At 35.0% G+C, this 19,557-nt stretch overlaps 2 protein-coding genes across 5 annotated transcripts in view; one reads left to right on the top strand and one right to left on the bottom strand.

Moving 5' to 3' along the window:
* Positions 1–5,867: 5,867 nt before the first annotated feature.
* Positions 5,868–17,356, bottom strand: LOC102584595 (probable serine/threonine protein kinase IRE). Its single transcript, XM_006365192.2, has 17 exons — positions 16,568–17,356; positions 16,133–16,200; positions 15,862–16,038; positions 14,484–15,764; positions 12,356–12,528; positions 11,975–12,224; positions 11,647–11,739; positions 11,370–11,510; positions 11,180–11,272; positions 10,786–10,990; positions 10,343–10,428; positions 8,333–8,421; positions 7,998–8,049; positions 7,833–7,889; positions 7,572–7,742; positions 7,276–7,356; positions 5,868–7,017 (listed from the first exon to the last, which is right to left on the bottom strand). The coding sequence occupies exons 1-17, from the start codon at positions 16,971–16,973 to the stop codon at positions 6,928–6,930; spliced, it is 3,513 nt and encodes a 1,170-aa protein (XP_006365254.1). The 5' UTR covers positions 16,974–17,356; the 3' UTR covers positions 5,868–6,927.
* A 648-nt stretch (positions 17,357–18,004) lies between these two features.
* Positions 18,005–19,557, top strand: part of LOC102584257 (probable mitochondrial intermediate peptidase, mitochondrial) — a 14,142-nt gene continuing 12,589 nt past the window's right edge. The window contains exons 1-4 of one of the 4 annotated variants that reach the window (XM_006365191.2): positions 18,005–18,378; positions 18,549–18,630; positions 18,712–18,764; positions 18,867–18,921. In XM_006365191.2, the coding sequence (XP_006365253.1) occupies positions 18,209–18,378; positions 18,549–18,630; positions 18,712–18,764; positions 18,867–18,921 (360 nt within the window). In that variant the 5' untranslated portion in view covers positions 18,005–18,208. Of the gene's footprint in view, positions 18,379–18,548; positions 18,631–18,711; positions 18,922–19,557 lie in introns of those variants that run through there. The other 3 variants (XM_015304353.1, XM_015304354.1, XM_015304355.1) reach the window with 3 other exon arrangements.

Genomic DNA, 19,557 nt, shown 5'->3' with positions numbered 1-19,557 from the left:
AACTTCTAATTTATAACATGATTATACAAGTATAAATAATCTAACATCTTAACTTTCTAATAATAAAAGAATCATTTTTTCTAAAAAAATATTTCTATCATACTATACAATTTACCCCCCTAAAAGAAAATAATCAAAAAACTTACTAGTAATATAATAAAAACATCACTCCATCATGAATATCTATAAAATTACTTTCAAATAGCTAAATAAAATATGATAATTTTGAGTCATAGGACAAAATCACGAAGATCAATCATAAGTGCAAAAATAAATTTAGCTACGTATTATTATGAGAAATGTTTCATAATATATAACCACCTTCACAGTATTACGAAATAGTAAAAATGTGATACTACAACTTGTTATTTGTGTTACTATCAATCTTCTTATCTTTATAGATTAAAAAATTATTAAATTTTATTCATTTATTCAAGAATTATGAGAGTCAACAATGTTAACTAAAGATTTTAATACATAATTTGTGTAAGATCTGTTAGGCGAGCCCCGAGCGTTGGGCGTACAGTCGGACGCTTGAAGCGTAAGTCTTATAGAACTATGCCTCACACTTGAGTCTCGGGGAGTTTTACTAGAGCCCCGCCCCAAGGCGAGTCCAACAGAGTCTTTTAGAACACTGGTTAAATTGATAATAATTAATAATTAATTAATATCTTAACAATTTAATAGGTCTAAAAATGATAATCAATAAATCAATTCGATAACTTTTTTTAAATTAAAATTGGCCCGAATGATTCGATACTCAACCCTATTCTAGATTTTTCATTTATTCCCCTTTTAGATGTACTGACTCGACACTTTCACGTGTTAATTATGATATGTTTTGTCAGTTGGTAATATATTTACGTGGACAATATCTATTGCATGCAAGTTAAGTCATTTCAATAGCTCGCCACCTCTTATCTTATTCAAAAGTCCCTTCTCTTATACCATTTGACCCAAAAGAAGAAAAAAAATCTTGAAATTGCTTTGCTGATTAAATGAAACTAATAAAAGGTGGTTTTTCAAATTATAAGTATTTTATTTTATTTTATTATGAGTTTGAATTACTAATGGTGCAAAAAGAAAAATTTCTAGGAAAGGGTGAAAAATAAAGCGTTTTGCTTTTCATACTCTTACACTATTTATTTTTCACGTTGTGCAGGTGAAGAAATAAAGTTAGCTTTTTAGAGCTACAAAATGTCTTAATTATTTGTGGATCTGTTAAAAGTCTACAGAATAATTGTCAAGAAAGAATACAATATTGATACTAAAAAGAAATTATAATAGTAAAACCTTATGACTAACAAATAATATTATTGTGATAAATCGTTGTCTTGAAAGTGATTCCTACCTTCATAGTCTATCAGTGAATAAAGTGATCAATTTAGAAGGTGTTCATCCAAAAATGTGCAACTTGTATTATCTACTACTTATATATAAGTGGGAATAACCGCACATGTGGCAGTCTGGCTGCCTGACATGTGTGGTTCCACACTTACATATATATTTATCTATTTTTTCTCTTTTTAATTTGTTTGTCTTATTTTTTAAAATTAATTACTCAATTTATAATATTGTATTATATATATATTATAAAAATGTTACATATTTTATTATTCTCTCTTCTATTTTAATTTATTTGTCTTGCTTTATTTTAAATTTATAGTATACTCATACATTACGTTTAAGATACTATAAATTATTATAATTAACAACTTAAAATATATTATTACAAATTTAAAAATTACATAACATACCCTATAAATTACAATAATTAAAGACTTAAAATATTTTTACCAGGGAGGCTACAAACACTATATTCTTAAACACACGTAATTGGTTAAAAACTAAAAATACTCTATTATATATTTAAAATGACGTTAAAATTATTATAATAAAATTATCAAAAGTGTTATAAATCACAATAATTAGCAACTTAAAATATTTTTAAAAACAATATAGGAAAAATTTATTTGACTTTTAAAATTCTTGAGAAGCAGCTGTTCGTCGACATGCTTGCTTCCCTAGCAAGGGGCAATATTGGAAATTTCTTAATTTTATGTTGAAATAATATTGTACATGACTACTTTAGAATTGTACATGACTACTTTAGAGGACACAAAAATCAGTTCTCAAGTTACTTTTTTCCTTTATTTCAACCGAAAAGTGGGGTTATTTCCCATGCATGTGGGGCCCTTGTAACTCTCTATTTCGCTTCTTTCCAATTTCTTTTCACTATTACCCAAATGCCTCTTTAATATATGGACCCCACTTGAGCAATTTTCATTTTCATTCTCTTTTGTGCCTCATGACTATTTCTTCAAAAAAAAATTCGCTTTGTTTATTTCGTGGAAAATTAACTTTTTGTAATTTAATTGCTCAATTTCTTATATTTTAGTTACAAAATATATTAGAGGTACAATTTTTATAAAAAAAACTAGAATTTTGAAAAAGATTTAATTGGGTGTTGAAATTTTACCAGTGTCACATGAATATAAATAGATGGAATAGCATATATTATTATAAATTACGTAAAAATATTATAAATCACAAGAATTAGCAATTGAAAATATTTTGATTTGCTCTCTAATTTCATATGTCCCATTTACATTGAAACAAAAGAAGTATCATATATTATTTGAAAATGAAGTGAATGCTTATTTCTATACGTGTGTCTCATAATAAATCATAAATATTTATGCTGCTATAGATCATTTGATTAAACATTGAAAAAGACTTAAATCGATGGAGTAAGAAATCTAAAAAAATTACAAATTTTTTTTAACGTAAAATACTATAAATCACGACTTAAAATATTTCAAAATCATATAAGAAAATTGACCGACTCTCTAAATTTCATTCGTGTCACATAAGTTGGAACCAAGAGAATAATATATTATTTTAAAATTATGTAAATTCAATAGGCCATAATAATTTACAACTTAATTATTTAAAAAAATATCTACAAAAATTGAACGGCTCTCTAAATTCTATGTGTCACATAAATTCCAACAAAATAAATAACATATGTTGGGCCCGTGCTGGCACGGGCTCACATATCTAGTATATAGATAGATGACAATGTATGGGTAGTAAAGATTTTAAGATAGAAATAGCTATTATGTGGAGTAATTGTTTTGATTAGCTTTTAATGTTAGGAAATAATGAGAGTCTAATTTTGAGTAATGAATCTTGATTGTCTTTCAATTTCAGTGAATGAACCTTAAAGTTATGCTAATTAAGTATGTATCGACCGAAACATTTTTTTATAAGCTAAAAATATAAAAATATTTCTTTGAATTTTATTTTTTAAAAAATTTTATCAAGCCAAAGAGCCTGAAAAGCCATGAGACTAGGCCCAATCTGGCAACCTAATAAAATAGCAAAAACAGAAAAAGAACAAAAGAAAAGGAAAAGTACAAATCTCAAAATAGAAAACTCAAATATTTCAGTCAAGAGTTTTACTTGTAGGTAATTGGAATAGAGTTCCAAGATGTTGGATGGTTTATTTAGCAGTCCGAGAAGGTTCAATGTTGCTGCTACAACAACCAAATCATTGAGATCCACACACCATGATCTGCAAAGATAAGCGATTTGTTGTACCAATGTAGATTTGATGTGCCATAGTAAAGGTGAAAATTTTCCTAGCTGTAGAATTTGAATATTATTTATTAATATATCAGACCACTACTAAACAAACTTTTGTGGTATTATGCAGACAATGGTATGCATGATGATGCACAAGCTAAAAATTGAAACTATGAAGGAGCACAAGCTAATGATTGAAACCAAGACCAACGATGACAAGTTAACAATTGAGAACAAGACCAATGGAGACAAGTTAACAATTGAGACCAAGACCAATGGGGACAAGTTAACAATTGGAATCAAGATGAATGAGGACAAGTTAAAAATTGGAATGATGATGACACTTGTAATAATGAATGAAGAGAAATAGAGTCTTCAGTCAACTTCAAAGTACTGTATTCTGATCCCTATTATGGATAATGAAGTTGAATGGTCTGATGGTAGAAAATAACTGCTTAGTTTATTATGCTGAAGGTTGTGTTGAACAACAAAATTCATGAATAACAACATGCTAGTGCAGAACCTGAAAAGAAATTTTTCTGTGAGTTTTGTGGTTTAATGCAACCTCCAAAAGTTTCACCCCTTAGCTAAATAAATTATAAGCAGTTATTCTCGACCATCAAATCATTCCATTTCATCCATAACAGGGACTGAAGACTATGTTTCTCTTCATTGTCGCAAAAGTGTTGTCATCATTCCAATTCTTAGCTTGTTCTCATTCATTGTTAACTTCTCCTCAATGGTCTTGATCTTGACCCCAATTGTTAACTTGTCTCAATTGATCGATCTTAATTTTGATCCCAATTGTTAATTACTTGTCCTTATTGGTCTTGGTTCCAAGCATTAGCTTATGCATCTTCACAGTCCCAAACTTTAGCTTGTGCATCATCATTTTAATTATTTGCTTGTTTCGACTCCTCTTCAACGATCTCCAATTTTTCAAGTAAAACCAATCCTTGTACGAGTGAGTCATTGTTTGCATAATACCACAAAAAATTGTTTCATTAGCGGTCCTATGATATCAGGCACGTTAATAAATATTCAAACTCCACAGTTGGCTAAAACAAATACTCATCAAAAAAGGATAGACAAAAACTCCACCTTTATTATGACATATCAAATCTACATTGGTACAACAAATCACTTGCCTTGCAGATGATGTGTGGATTTCCAATAACTACAAACAATGATCGGGCTCTTGTAGCAGCAACATTGAACCATTTTAAAATCCCAAATAAGACATCAACAAGTCTAACAGGTGCAAAATCAAATTTAGATTAGGACTCACGTATATCCCGTGCACAAAAGGAACAAATCAATTCATTTTACCTTATAAGTTTATATCTTCACCTTTTCCTGACTTTTTACAATTCTAATAGAAGAGAATTCTATATAATAAAGAGAAAAAAAAAAAAATCTGATCAATGAGAGACTTGTATCTTTTCACATCAGACATGAAAGTAAGGGCGGAAAAGGACACACAAGAATAAAGAGAGGATGCTACAAGAATTTCTTTATTTTTTTGCATTACAAAAGAAATTTTTAATGCCAACATTCCTCCACCAGTGGAAAGACAAATAATAAAAATAATTTCTAGAAAAAAAAAACATGTATTTAAGTGTCAATATCTATCAACTTGAATTGACACATAGAGAAATGAGGCAACAACTATATCTATAAAATGAAGCACTCTTGAATTGAATGGATATAAGGTGAGACTCTCATACATATTATATTCTTAATAAAGAGAGGAAAAATAACCCACAATTTCTTTTTTATTCTTTGCTTACAAAAGAATGTTTTAAGATCAATAATAATATATTTGATATTAATTGTACTTAAAGAAATATCTAAATGTCCTAGAGGCTCAAATATTTATAGTAGATAATATAATTATTTAGTTATGTTTCTACTTAAAATCATCCCTAGATAAGTATAGGTACAGATGACCTTAGTCGTACATTTGTAATCAAACCAATTCAATAAAGCCCTTTTCCCGTCACAAAGATGTTCTGTTTTAGCAAAAGCTTTCAACTTCACTTATTGATCTTGAACTAGTAGAAGGCCTCTTCGATTTATTTTTCTTCTGCTATTCTCAAAAATGAAGTCTTATTAACCACTTTTACAAAGGTGGCTTTTAGAAAGCTCATTTTTATTTTATTTTCGACAGTTCAATGGTTCGGTATACTTCTGTTACAAATGAGAGAGTGAAACTCCAAGATTACTACATTCATCACTATTTCTTCTTCTTCTTTTCCCTTTGTCTGATCAAATTCTGTCTTTGGGAGTTACTGAGAATTTGATACAAGGAGAAGAGCAAAAAAAGAACAGAAAAATCTTCTGTCCTCACTTGGACAGAGGATTAGATGGTAACCAAAGTCATATTGGAAACAGACAACTCCGGAAGGCTTTACTTCACATTTTTACTCAATTATAAGGCGAACAGAGAGTTCCTCTGTGCTTTCTCGTTGAATTCTCTATCAACTTCTTTTCGTTGCATAATAGATATGAAATATGAATGATAAAAGAAGAAAACATCCAGGAAGAATGATGAAATGACACGAGTTACTATTGGAACGTCCAATTCTAGGAGGAAAAGTAATATCAAGATGAGTATTGATCCGAGGACTAAACTGTTAGATAACTAAATTTCAGCAAATGCCTTTCACTGTAGTAACAATCAGAAATCAGAGTTTCTGGAGATCACAGTGATTGGCTGATTGCTTGTAGAACTTCAATCTTCCATCAACATACTATATTCTTGGTAAGGGAGGAGCAACTTTGATGGCCTTCCAAGATTGATTTGGTTATGCCTTTTTTTTCCCAGAATTTGGGTTTGATATTGAAATTTTGAGAATCTAGGCTTGGGGTTCCCAATAGCAGGGACAGAGTCAAGAATACCAGGATGTCTACTATTTGGACTGCCACAAGCATTGTCAGTGGTTCAACGGGCATTTCATCCTGAACACTGATAAACTGCAAAATTTTACCATATTGAAGACCACATATGTACAATCCCTAACAAAAGGGGTTGAGGAGAAGGGAAGGGTGCAATTAAATGGTATCTACATATTTTCCACACCATTTGAGATCTCTTCAGTCCTTGAAATACATCATTGAATGTCAAGGCCGTACCGTTTGCAGCACAACCCTCAATTTGGCAGGACGCGGACTTTTTAAACCAAATGATCAACATCTCTTCACCTGGGGACTTAGCTGAGGTGGAGGATAGATCCTATTACGGTTGATGCCATCACATTTTTGTCGTGGAAATGCCACTCAAGCACTAAGAAACAAAGAGAGACAGCATGTAACTGCAAAAGCAGCAATCTCTTTTTCTCAAGGAACCGATGGGTTTGCAGCTTCTACTGATTCTTTAGAGTTCTTCCCAATTAAATCGTAATTAATAGAAGCCAGCTGTGACAAGTTCTGGAAACATCCAAGGAAGAAAGATGGAAGGCAAATTAGATAGAGAAAAGAGGTCAGTTAGTACATTAATTAGAGAAATATAGTAACTAAATCTATCGTGTTCACTAGTTCCTCTCAAACAGCAGCAAGAACATCAGGTCAAATGTGCTTGTCAATCAATACTCAAGAACTCATCAGAATATGTAAAGCAAAAACAAGAAATTCATATCCATGAATGTTATTCAAACAATAGGGTAGTAGCAAGGCAGCATTTCTCACCTTAAACGAAAAGTTACTGAAGGAGTAATTCACATTCAGGGAAGGAGTACTAAAGTCTGCTAGATTACCGCATTCATCTCCCTGTTATGACAAATTCTGGGTTAGAACAGTGATAACAACAACACATACCAGCAGTTAGTGGGTATAGAGAAAAAAAACTGTGTTAATTTATGTATTTGAGTATCAGAGGGTCAAACAGCAGGCAGGTATAAACCAGTAGTCCTTCTCCGTTAGAAAGCCAGGTCATAATCAAATTTTAGACTTTGATATGCTCTGCAAATCTGAGAAAGGTATACCTCTTCATCTTGTGGATTGCTGTATGAACTGCTGCCAAATGAAGCACTGCCACTCTCACTCAACTCATAAAAATCGCTACCTCCATTGACATTCTCATCTTCTGGATTCCAAATGTAACGGCTCATAAAATAGCTAGTGTCATGTGCATCAGCAGATGGGACAAACGTAGCCTGTCGAAATTAATTACAGCATTATTATTCCTCCACTGAATAAATCAGTTTTATTGGAGAGTGGAGAGAAGATAGAAAGAGAAAGAAAACCTTTTGCCTTGCAAGTGTGTCCCAGTTGATATCCCTAAAGAAAGGAAGTCGCTTTACCTGTTAAAATAAAGAAGGTAAAAAGGAATAAACTTGAATTTTCTTTTACATTTTGCATTTATAGAAGTAGCTGGATTACAGTGTAACTTGTTAATGGGAGATTTTTACCTCTCCTGACCCTGTTGCACCTAACCTTTGAATTGGGTTTTCGTTCAACAACCTTACGAAAGCAAAAATAAAGTCAAGCACATAAGCAGGCAGCTTCCCAATCACGTATCAAATATCTTCTTGATAAAAGCTACTGAGACTGTTATGAGTAGTATAGATAGATTATTTAAACATGTGAAAGAAAATGGTAAATATCAACCTTTTTTTGTATTTTTTCTAGAAAGCATATAATAACTTCGAGGGTAGATGATAAGAGTTTCGTTGGCCTTGCCAATTCAGAACCACAAGCATTTCTGGTAATTAACTAAAACCAAGACCTTTGTTGCAAGACTTACTTGTTAATCAAGTCATATGCTTCTACGCTCATTTCCTCTGGTATCTTGGGCCAAGGTATGTCCCTGTTAATGATATTGTCAAAAATTTGCTGCAACAAAATAGGAGCTTGATATTAGATTCTATCACACTTTTATACATGTCAAGCGAAATAAAAAAACTACTATGAACTATCAACTCATTAGCAAACTTCCTCAAAAGAGATGAAATGAATATAGAGAATTTGGCCAATTGGAGCCAAGAAAAACTACCATACGCAGAAAAGCCCTTATTGAAAAACCCAAATAACAAGCAGAACGAATAAAATAAAGTTAAAAAGCATTTGGCTCTTAAATAGGTTCATACAATTAATATAGCAGCACCAACAGAACATAAAGAACCTAAATGCTCCTCATGAAGTAATCTGTTTCGAAACAATTGGTCATAGATCCAAGAATTAAAAGCACCGGAAAAGCAATCTGTTCCAAATTTTAACAACCAAAACATACCTTCTGATGCATTCAGAATTAATTGTATTGCACTCAAGAATGTATGACAAAATAAGAACAATGTAGTTGGTGCAACCAATTATATAACTACATGTTACAGTACCCCAGGACTGTCAACTTAACAAAATAAGAAAACAGGATACCCAACTATAAAGGAAAACACTCAATGTGGATATTTTAACCAGAGGTGTGAGTGGTTGGTTGTAGCACGAGTTAGGAGAAGGAGAGGTAGTCTGAAAAAGAACAAAAGAACTAGGAGGAGATGATTAGACAGGACATAACACAACTTCAGCTTACTGAGGACATGATCCTATATAGGGAGGTATGGAAGTCGATGATTAGGGTAGAAAGTTAGCAGGTAGTCGAATGTTGTCACACTTTAGGTGGGAGAGGCAGGGGCTAACCTCATCTCCTCTCCTTCTTATTCGTAGTAGTATTTAGAAATCACATAGTTTCTTATTCTTCAATGCATTTTACTATTAGTTGATTCATTTGCCTTGTATCTCGATATTTTGTTGTCATATTTTCTTACAACCCTGCTTCGAATGTTTGGATTAGCTTATTTTAAGTAGTTTTTGACTTTTAAGCTATTTTTTATTTTTAGAGGTGTTTGGGAAAGACAAAAAGTGTTTTTAAACACTTACTTTTAGGCCATAAAAGTACAAAAATAAGCTAAAAGCCAAAAGCTAGGTATGACCAATTTATGGTTATTAGCTTATAAGCTACTTAAAAAAAGTCAATCCAAACACCCCTTTACTTCTCTTTTGAGACCAGGATCTATTGGAAACCGTCTCTCTTCTCCACAAAGGTAGTGATAAGGTCTGCATACATCTTACCCTCCCCATACTCCACTTGTGGGAGCACAAGTAAGTTGTTCGTTGTTGTGTCCTTCCAGAACCATAAAGCTCATCACTAGTGTGTTACAATCATGGAACACACTCTCATCCATCTTTAAGAGGCGGGATCTAATGTCTTTGTTATGGGTTCACGCAAAACTAGTTGCGTTTGCGTTGTACTGCATTTTGATTAAGAAATTTCACTAATATCTATAAATATTTGAGTAGGAACCCATAAACTTTAAATCATGATTCCGCCTCTGTATCTCTAACATGTTTCTCCATATATTCAACTATACTTTTTGGTGAAATTACATAGGAAGTTCAACATAAAGACTGATAAAAGATACACACAATCATCCAAGTTCATGCTTCAAATCAACTTATTTGTCAGTCTACAATGAGGACTGGTCATCCTGCAAAACTACAAATCTGTGATATCCATCTTAGGGGGGAAAAAGTTGCAAAAGAGAGGGAATTCCTGATTTAATGAGATTTGGAAAGCATTCAACATTGATATAATCTTGCATCTAAAATAGCCTTTAATATAGTAATCAACATTAATCAAGTAACAAGTAAAAGAATAGTTAACTCTACAAAAGAAAAAACTGCTGAGTTGTCACAAGGCATGCCGAGGCCATCTCTCCTTGTCTAGTAGTCTGCAAATTATCAGACATAGAAAGCATACCTGAGGATGTTCTGCATTAAAAGGAGGAATACCAACAAGCAGCTCAAACAAAATGACACCCACTGACCACCAATCAGCTGTGGCACCTAGAAAAGAAAAATAGATTTATTATAGCAGAACTCATAATGAAACTTGTATAAAAATATATGCACTCTCTCTCCTACTAATCAAACACAGCTTGGATTAAGAATGGAAATCACGGTGTTGATTTTACTTAACAAATATTTTAGGTGAAAGTAGAAACTTCCAAAATAGTTCTCAAAAGCTGGTTTGATATGAAACATGACGTGTCTAAATGTGAATTCTTGACTAGTAATGGAGATATAAGAGTTGTAGAAGCTCGTCAAACTCTTTCAGATGTTCCAGAGGGAAGTGCGCTGCATAAACTGGGAAAAGGGAGTAGTTTGTGACTATGAAAGATCAATTGTCAGATGGGTCCATACCATGTCCCATGCCGAGAAGTATCTCGGGTGCTAGATAATCAGGGGTGCCAACAACTGCATTTTTCTGCCTCTGTTCTCTTTTGAGTGAATTTTCATCCATTTTGGATCTATCTTCCCCAAGATAGGCAGAACTTGGAACTGATGGTCCTGCTAAGTCATCAGTGCTATTGATGAGACCAACCTTTGAGAGCCCAAAATCTGTTAACTGTTATTATGAGGATTAGATTGTGAGAACTAGGAACTAAAAGAAAATACAAGTTACATAAGATGTTGTCAAGCTCTTTAAACAATTGCCTGAAATTCAGCTCAACTTAACGACAATAACTCCAACACACAAGCTTTTGGACCTTTAGAAAACTAAAAACAGTAGTAGTCTCATAAAAATATTTTTTACCTTGATGTGACCGCTTGGACTAATCAACAAGTTATCTGGCTTCAGATCTCTATGAATGATATTTAAAGAATGGAGATACTCCAATGCAAGAACCTGAAAAGGAAAAATGAGATCTATATACAACTTCTGAGAATGGTAGAGAAGTTGGTAGCATGTTGAAGTTCAGCCAGCCTATTAAATTAGTCCTTACTAGTTCTGCAATGTATATACGTGCCATATCTTCCTCTAAGCAGCCCAGATTTCTCAGCAATGAAAAAAGATCCCCACCATTTAGGTACTCCATGACCAGATAAAGGTTCTCCCTGCATGTGAAGGAGTAAAAAAAGCGGACCTGTTCACCCACCAGATAACCATTAGCATGGTGTCTTAGAAGTGCTTTGTTTCTTATTTTAACAGTTTGACACATGCTAATTTCCAACAAAAAAAACTTGGTTCACGAAGGAAGAGTATATCTGGCATTGACTAACCACAAAAGGATTGCGGACTGATATTAAAATGTCTCTCTCAGCCAATATACTTTCTACTGAATTTTTGCGTATCATGTCAGCCTTTTTCAAAACCTGTGAAAAATAGGGTCGTTAAATTCAGGAGATGAATGGAACTACGACCTATACTCAGTGGGAAAAATTCAGGGAAGGAAGCTTCCAGACTTTAATTCTGAATAAATTAGTGGATGGAACCATGGTGTATGTAGGTGTATGTTAGTTTCAGCTAGTTGCAACACATACGGACTGATAAGAACATCTCCTGCAAATTACTTGAAATTATGATCCTTCAATGGGATAAAATTTTTACCTTGATTGCGAATAAGTCACCTGTTGCCCTTTTCCTGGCGAGGAAAACTCTACCAAAAGCTCCCCTACTGATTGGTTTTATAATTTCAAAATCTTCAATAGATGTTCGTTCCTTGGACAATGTATTTATAGGGCTTGCACGCATACTGCGACTTGAATCATCTTCTGTTGAACTGTCCTCGTCACCTGTGGTATTGGATGGTTCCACTCTTTCATCTTCAATGTGTCCACAAAGTAATATATATTTCTCCCTGTAGAGTTTGAGAGAAGATGCAAAGTAGAACTAGAATGACATCTGAAGTCAAGATGAATTAAAATTGAAACATAATCTCTTCTTAATTTCTGTGAATGTTATCAGTTTTACAAGAATAATAAAACTCACTGCAATAGTTTCTCAATACGTCTCCCAAAGGTCTCAACAACAAGAGCATCCACCTTCCTATCCTGGATTGCATATTTTAGGTCTTCAAGTCGGTCAAGCAAGTATTCCAGTGTACTGTAATCATTGTTGTTTGCATTGGAAACTGATCGAGCAATATCCAATAGCTTATTTATCTGCCATGATTCTCCACAATATAATTAACAGACTTAATCAACATCCAATTGACAAACAAAGAGCCTATACTATTGAAACCCCAAGTAGGTGGTACTAGGAGTATAAATGTCAAAACTATGACAACAACCAGAATATGAAAATAATGATCAACAACTTATAGTGTTTATAAAGATGCAAACCCCAATAGTAGCTTAGTTGGTGGTTCAATACTCCTACATATGCAAACCTGAGGTTCATCCTCAACTTCCTGCTACTAACTTCAACATTTTAGGGCTAACTTGGTCCATTTGTGGTCGTGTCTTTATGCGCACCATCTACCTTTTTTAAATTTTTCTTGAAAACACTCTTAATTACATTATTTTACGTTAAGTTTTTGCAAACAATTTCATGTAAAATACAAAAGTAAAGTATTATTCCAAAATATGAGCATGCAGCAGAAGTTTGCCATAGTTTATAATAATAACAATATGGAACTGCTGCCTGTTTGATTATTCGGTTTTAGGGAATTACTAGTAAAAATAAAACATAGAAGTTTAGGAGGTAGCCAGAAGAGAGAGAGAAAAGATGAAGTTTGGAAGAGGCAATTTACAAGGGAACTCTTCTGAAGGACGCACTAACCATGCCATGGACCAAAAAAAGACTTGGGGGGAGAGTGAAAGAGCACAAACATGTAGTTGAAATTCTTCTGAAAGGGGCATGAACTATGTACATGAACCAAAAGGACTTGGAGCAAAGAAAGCCTTGGCCTTCTTGTCAGGGAAGGATCTAGGGGGGAGGGAGGGTGTTGACCCAAACCCCTATGCAAAAATTACACGGTATATATAAGTAATTTTTTATTTTTATGTATATATAAAGATTTTGAATTCCCTAAACATAATACTAGAGGTTGGCTTAGTAGTTTATGGAATTCAAAATTCATCTTGAGTTCCAAGTTCAAATCTCAAAGAGCATATTTTTATTTTTCAAACCCCCTTAGTGAAAATCCTAGATACGTCACTGCTTCTTGTTCCAAAATAATTCCTTTGTATTACTGCCACACTTCATTGATGATTTATTTTTAATTGAACTCCAGCTACCACATACAGTAAAACCATAGCAATTTACTCAGTTTGATATTGGTATCTCATAATTGCTAGATATCAGCTCTTGTACCATTTTTAGATTTTTTCGTTCAAACCAACTGGGATAATTATTCTGTCATAGTCCTCTCACACAATTTCTTCCAAATTCATAATACCAAGAAACTACTAAAGTTAACTCAAATCTAGAAAATAACCTATAAATCGAGAACCAGCAGAATTACATTAACTGTCAATTATACAGAAACAGATAAAGGCTCAACAATCTCAATCATAGAACTTTCTTACTAGAACATCTGTCACCATATGAATTTGCTGAACTTCCCATCAAGAATATTAAATATGTTTGGGCAAGACAAGGAAGCAAAACAGTTGAAAATATAAGATAGGTAACTTTGATGAATGGTTTCAAGTACCTTAACAGATAAAACAATGTATACCACAAAAAGCATAAAATATCTATAACTGATGAAAAGAAAAAACACCAAATCCTGTAAATGTCAATAAGAAGAAACCAACTTTGCAATAATGACCTGTACTGGGGCATACGAATAAGACCAACCTTTGCCCAAGAAAAGCTTCTTGTATTAGATTGGGATGTCCTACTCTCCATAGCACAAATAGTTGAATTTGGGCTAAAAATATAGTTTAAACAAAAACAGATATTTTATAGTTTGTATACTTTAGCGTACATTATATCTTTCTTAACAGTTATCCAAAAGAAAAACAAGCAGCAATATGTAAAGGTTTGAGTGAAATGATTTTAGCTGTATGTAGTAGATTGCAAATGTAACGGTAAGATTAAAATGAGTAACCTCAAGAAAACATCCAGAACTGAGAGGAAAGTACCAGAAATTTCATTTCATTTTCTATACCTGCTGATAACTTTCATGTTCAGATACCACTATGCGTCCACTCAGCATCAGCTCAATCTGACCAGTTCGTGGAGTCACTAAAGGTGACCTGGGTGTTAAGCTCCCAGCTAATGACTGTTTCTTAGATATGTCAGTCAAGCTGTTGACATTTTCCAGAAGACATCTACTATCAGACTCAGGAAGACAATCTAGCATGTCTTCAGAGCATCGTTGAGACAAGCCATTCTGCTTGACTAACAAGGCATTCAACTCTTCAGGCATATTCAATGTAGACCCTCTGGATACATCAGGACTTCCTGCCCCTGTGTCTGTACTCTTTGGAGTCCATGATTCAAGTATTCTTTCAAGACTATCCACAACTCTTTCTAATCGTTCATTTACTGTCCATCCCTTCAAATCACATCTATCAGCAATCGTACATATTCTCGAGTGCTGTTCTACGTACACAGTTGGTATTTCAACTTCGCATATTCGACAAATAAATGAATCTTCATATGACAAGCAAGGTTGATCCCACATTCCCCAATTTACCTTCTTAATCTTTGAAGTTTCCTCAGAATTCTCAGGAGGGCATAATGGAGTGTTTCCAAAATGATCCATCTCCTCTTTGTGTTGCAGACTATCAGTCTTGTCCTTGGATGGGGTGGTTTCAACAGAGTCATTTCCCCTGCGGCTTCTGTCAGCTGCAGAAGGAAGCTTCTTCCATGACGACATTCTGTAGCTGTTTGCAGCAGAAGAAGCAACACTTTTTGCAGTGCTAACCTCCAAGGTATCTCCGACTTCATTTGTGCGGTCATGTTTAACAGGCAGATTGCTTTGCTCGTATCCTAGGAACTTTTGACCTCTTCTTGCACTTAAGTCCTGGCTTTTTGACCCACTAATTCTTTCTGGATAAAATCCAAGGTCACTAAGTTGGTGAAAAGACAAAATGTGGTCTTCATCATAACCACTCTCCTTCTGGAACTGCACAAGTCTAGTGCAACGAGTGAGAATAAACAGAAGGCGGGTGTGAGCTTGTTTTACGGTTCCCACAGGTAACTCTTGACGGTGGTCATCTAGAGTCTGAACAATGCCTTCACACTTTGACCAGAATTCACTTGGTGGTATCTTAGTGCAACGCCTTGCTGTAACGAGCAAATCTTCCAAACTCTCTCTCCATTCAGGATGAGATTCTGAAGTCTTCTCAAGTATCCCAACCACATCTCCTGCAAATATGCCTAGGTCAGAATTGACCTCTTCCTTTAATTTGTCAAATTTTGCTCGAACCATCACCATAATTTCCTGTGAATGGCATATCAGACAGTAAAAAAAGGATAAGCATGTAAAAGGCCTCAGGCAGCAAATGTGGCATAACAGGAGCTAAGAAAAGCCAACATACTTCCACACGCCCTAGAGCACGAGACTTCCAAAACGGAAGTGGGCAGACTCCTTTTGAATTTAGTTCATGAGAGAAGCTCTTGATATCTGGAACTCTCTTTCTACGACCACTGGTAGCTCGCAGTATAGCCTGAAAACGTGGAGATTGCATTTCCTTGGAAGAAGCTGCATGACTTCCCTATTTTGAGAAAAATTACAATGATTTATTAACCTTTTCCAAAAGGAATATAAAATCATGAAACAAAAGGAAATAAAGTAAAAGGTGAGTTCACCTCTGCACTTGAAATACTTGGTGGCGGCACTTTCAAAGGTCTTGACTGACTCCATGGAACTTTTTTACCTGAAAAATTACGCACTATTCAGAGTGGTAGTTATATGTTTCTTCAGTGATTTCTCATGTTAAATTTTAAAATTCTCAAGCAATCTTCCGCAGCCACCACATTTGTAAAATAACCGGTATTGTTTCAGTACAAAGACAAGGGATCATAGCTTGTTTCCGAATTCTCTTATGGATGGAGACATTTAGATTTAAGAAGCGATTTTACATTTATAAGTTACAAAGTTATTTGAGATTTCAGATCCATAGAGGTGCAAATATTCCAGGTTTTGAATTGAGATACACAAATCCAAATTACTGCATCCAAACAAGCCTGAGAATCTTAATAATTCTTTCACAAGGATATAATTAAAGGGAACGCAAAACCCACCTTGTTCGGAAGAATTTCCAGCAGGATGTTGAGCAACGGAGGATGATTTAGAGCCTACGCTGTCGACTCCATCAAATGGAGTAACGAAAGAATTGCAAGCCCTAAGAGGTGATGGAGAGGAACGAGTCCTTATATGGTTTAGGCCGAGAATTGAAGCCTCGTTCGTCAACGATGTTTTGCTTCTACTTTCATGATCTTCCTCCTCATTAGCGTCTTCATCAGGAAGACTATCTTCAGCAACTGGATGGTGTCCCGGTATAGGAGGAATCTTCCTTAGCTTCAGATTAACGGACGGCGACGTTGAAGGCGTCGGAGGCGCTTGGCTCCGGTGGGAAGAATGTGTACTGGTGGCGATCGGATTTAGTTTTTTTTTCTTAGGCTCGAGATTAGCGGGAGTCGTCGACATTGTAGTTGATTGTAGGAATAACGATCCGGTTCATAATTGCATGGTGATCAAAGAAGTAATTGATATCGCTAATCATCAATTTTGGTTAATTAAGTGAGAGAAATTTGATACTAAAATGGAAATTAGGATTGGGAAATCCAGATTTTGGGATAATTAAAGGGAGAAGATTAAAGAGTTTGAAGAAGAGGGAGATTTTCGCGGGAAAGGGGTGACAACTGACACGCACGGAGAGGGGTGTATTGGAAATGGACAGAATTGGTTAATTCACTATATTACGTGCTTCCAACTACTGCGACCATATGGTAGTTCACTTGGCAACTATCTTTGAGAAGCAAATATTTTAGGGTGTGTTTGGAACGAAACTAGAGAATATTTCATGTTGCTTGATTAGTAAGAAGAAAATATTATTCTAAAGATATTCAAGTATAATATGGGTAAATATAACGATATCAAACCCGAAATAATCCATCAATAACACAAACCCGAGCACCTATATTGACCACAACTCGAGATTCGACTTGACCCCAACACCGGCTCATCCTGAAACTCGACTCAAACCTGAGATTCAGGACATGACTCCTGACCCAAGACCAACTCCTAACTCTGACTTGAGACTCTAGACCTAACCCTTGACCTTTACCCCGACTCAGAACTCGATCCTCAACTCGACCATGGCCTAACCCTAATTCATGATTCGACTATGACCCCAACCACAACTCGGTAGCTAATTAACCCCGATCTTAATCCCAAACTAGGATCGAGACCCGACTAACTTGACCTCAAGTTAGGGTTGGGTTTGGGATACAAGTTGAGTCCTAGGTTGAGTTGGGGGCGAGGTCGGGAGTCGAGAGTTGAATTTCAGGTCTAAATTGGATTGGTTAATGACATTGAAAGAGAATTTGAAAAATATTTTCCTTATTTTTTATATAGAAAAGTCATTTTCCTTGAATTGAATTTGAGGTGAAAGTCCATTTGGAACTCTGTACGTATGCACCCTTTTTTTTTTCAAGTTTAAAATGGTGTAATATAACAAGGGGCATTTTTGTCATTCTTCGGTCAAAATTGTCGTTAGACCTTCTGCGAGAACGCTTTATCAAGCCGATGAACCCAGTTCTCACCGGACTTTTTTTTCCGGTTTCCAGTTTCTACTGAGCCAGCCCCTTCTGCAGATTGAGCAAACAAGAGGAGCAGAACCTCGTTGTTAAGAGTCAGCAGTTTCGTCTAGGGCGAACGCCATGCACGCTCTAATTCGCAAGTGCGCCGCTGCTCATGTACGAGCCAACACCAACTTCATCCACATTTCAACATCTACAGCTCCCTCAATAAAAGAGACGGGCCTCTACGGCTTTCATCATTTGAAAACTCCCAAAGGCTTCCAACGATTCGTTGACGATGCTATTGAGAGGTAAGCATTTACAAAACAGATAGCAAAAATTCTCTACTTTCGTTCGGTGAATGTCGATTGTTTCGCTTGTCTTTTATTGCAATGTTACAGAAATTGCTTTACTTCATCTGGAGTTAAATAAGTGTTTGCTGTTTCACGTGTTTGATAGAAAAATTTCACATGCTTAATAGGTCACAAGAACTTGTGAACTATATCGCTGGCATGCCCTCATCTCCCGAAATTATCCGGGCAATGGATGAGATTTCTGATACTGTAAGTTTGGGTTTTTGTGGTCTAATTCTGCTTTTGTTGAAACAAGACGCCAGACCATAACTGACCTATTTAATTTGATAGGTGTGCTCAGTAATTGATTCAGCTGAATTGTGCAGACATACTCATCCAAACAGGTGGTGAACTAGGATTGAAATAAACCTATGCATTCGTATCTACAGTTTCTGATCTTCTTTTCAATTGCTTTGAGTACTTACATAAAAATTGTCACATTTTAGGGAGTTTGTTGATGAGGCAAGCAAGGCATCCTTGAGAGTAAATGAGTTTTTACACGTAAGGTTCCTGAAATTTGATTGGGTTTATTAGTTCTTTTTTTTTTTGTCTTGCTGGTTATATCAAATTTGAAATAATAGCTGCTTAAGCTGTATAATTCCCTACCATCCAAGAGCTCTTACCCACTCTCTACGGGAAAGTAAAACCTGGAGATCCATTTTAGACTGATAAAAGTTGAAGGAATATAAAATGACGTTACTTGTGTTAACACTGACTGTTGTATTGGGACCTAAATTGCCTCAAATTTCAGCTAGCTAGTGATGTCAAAGAATAAATAGTTGAACTATCTAATGGTAGACAAAAGTCGGATCATTAGGTTTTTACATTTTTATGTCACTTGACTGTCTCATTTGGTGTATGCTCCTTGATACACTTTTTGATCTTTGTCTTTTCTCGCACTTGATGGTTGCCAATAATTAGACGTAAACTTCAGTAGACTCCTGAAGTTTGAGGTGATCTGGATTCGGTTTATTCTCGCACTGATTATCCTTTGCACATGTCTTTGTCAAATTAGCAACTTGAGCCATGAACTGAAGAATCAGATTAATACCAAGTAGAAAATGAAGAAGTAAATCCACCCTCATGTAGAATCTGTTACTACCTCCCCCCCCCCCCCCCCCCCCCCCCCCCCCCCCG

The sequence above is a fragment of the Solanum tuberosum genome, unplaced genomic scaffold, assembly GCF_000226075.1.
Source record: "Solanum tuberosum cultivar DM 1-3 516 R44 unplaced genomic scaffold, SolTub_3.0 scf00533, whole genome shotgun sequence".
Classification (NCBI taxonomy): Eukaryota; Viridiplantae; Streptophyta; class Magnoliopsida; order Solanales; family Solanaceae; genus Solanum; species Solanum tuberosum.
Note: the sequence above shows the minus strand (reverse complement) of the source record. Positions and strands in the feature narration are given on the sequence as shown.

Coding starts and splice junctions, on each gene's coding strand:
- LOC102584595 (XM_006365192.2), bottom strand. CDS start 16,973: ATGTCGACGACTCCCGCTAATCTCGAGCCTAAGAAAAAAAAACTAAAT. Junction 11,511..11,646: donor CAGTCCGCAATCCTTTTGTG/GTTAGTCAATGC, acceptor GTGGGTGAACAG/GTCCGCTTTTTTTACTCCTT. Junction 10,991..11,179: donor GTCCAAGCGGTCACATCAAG/GTAAAAAATATT, acceptor TCATAATAACAG/TTAACAGATTTTGGGCTCTC.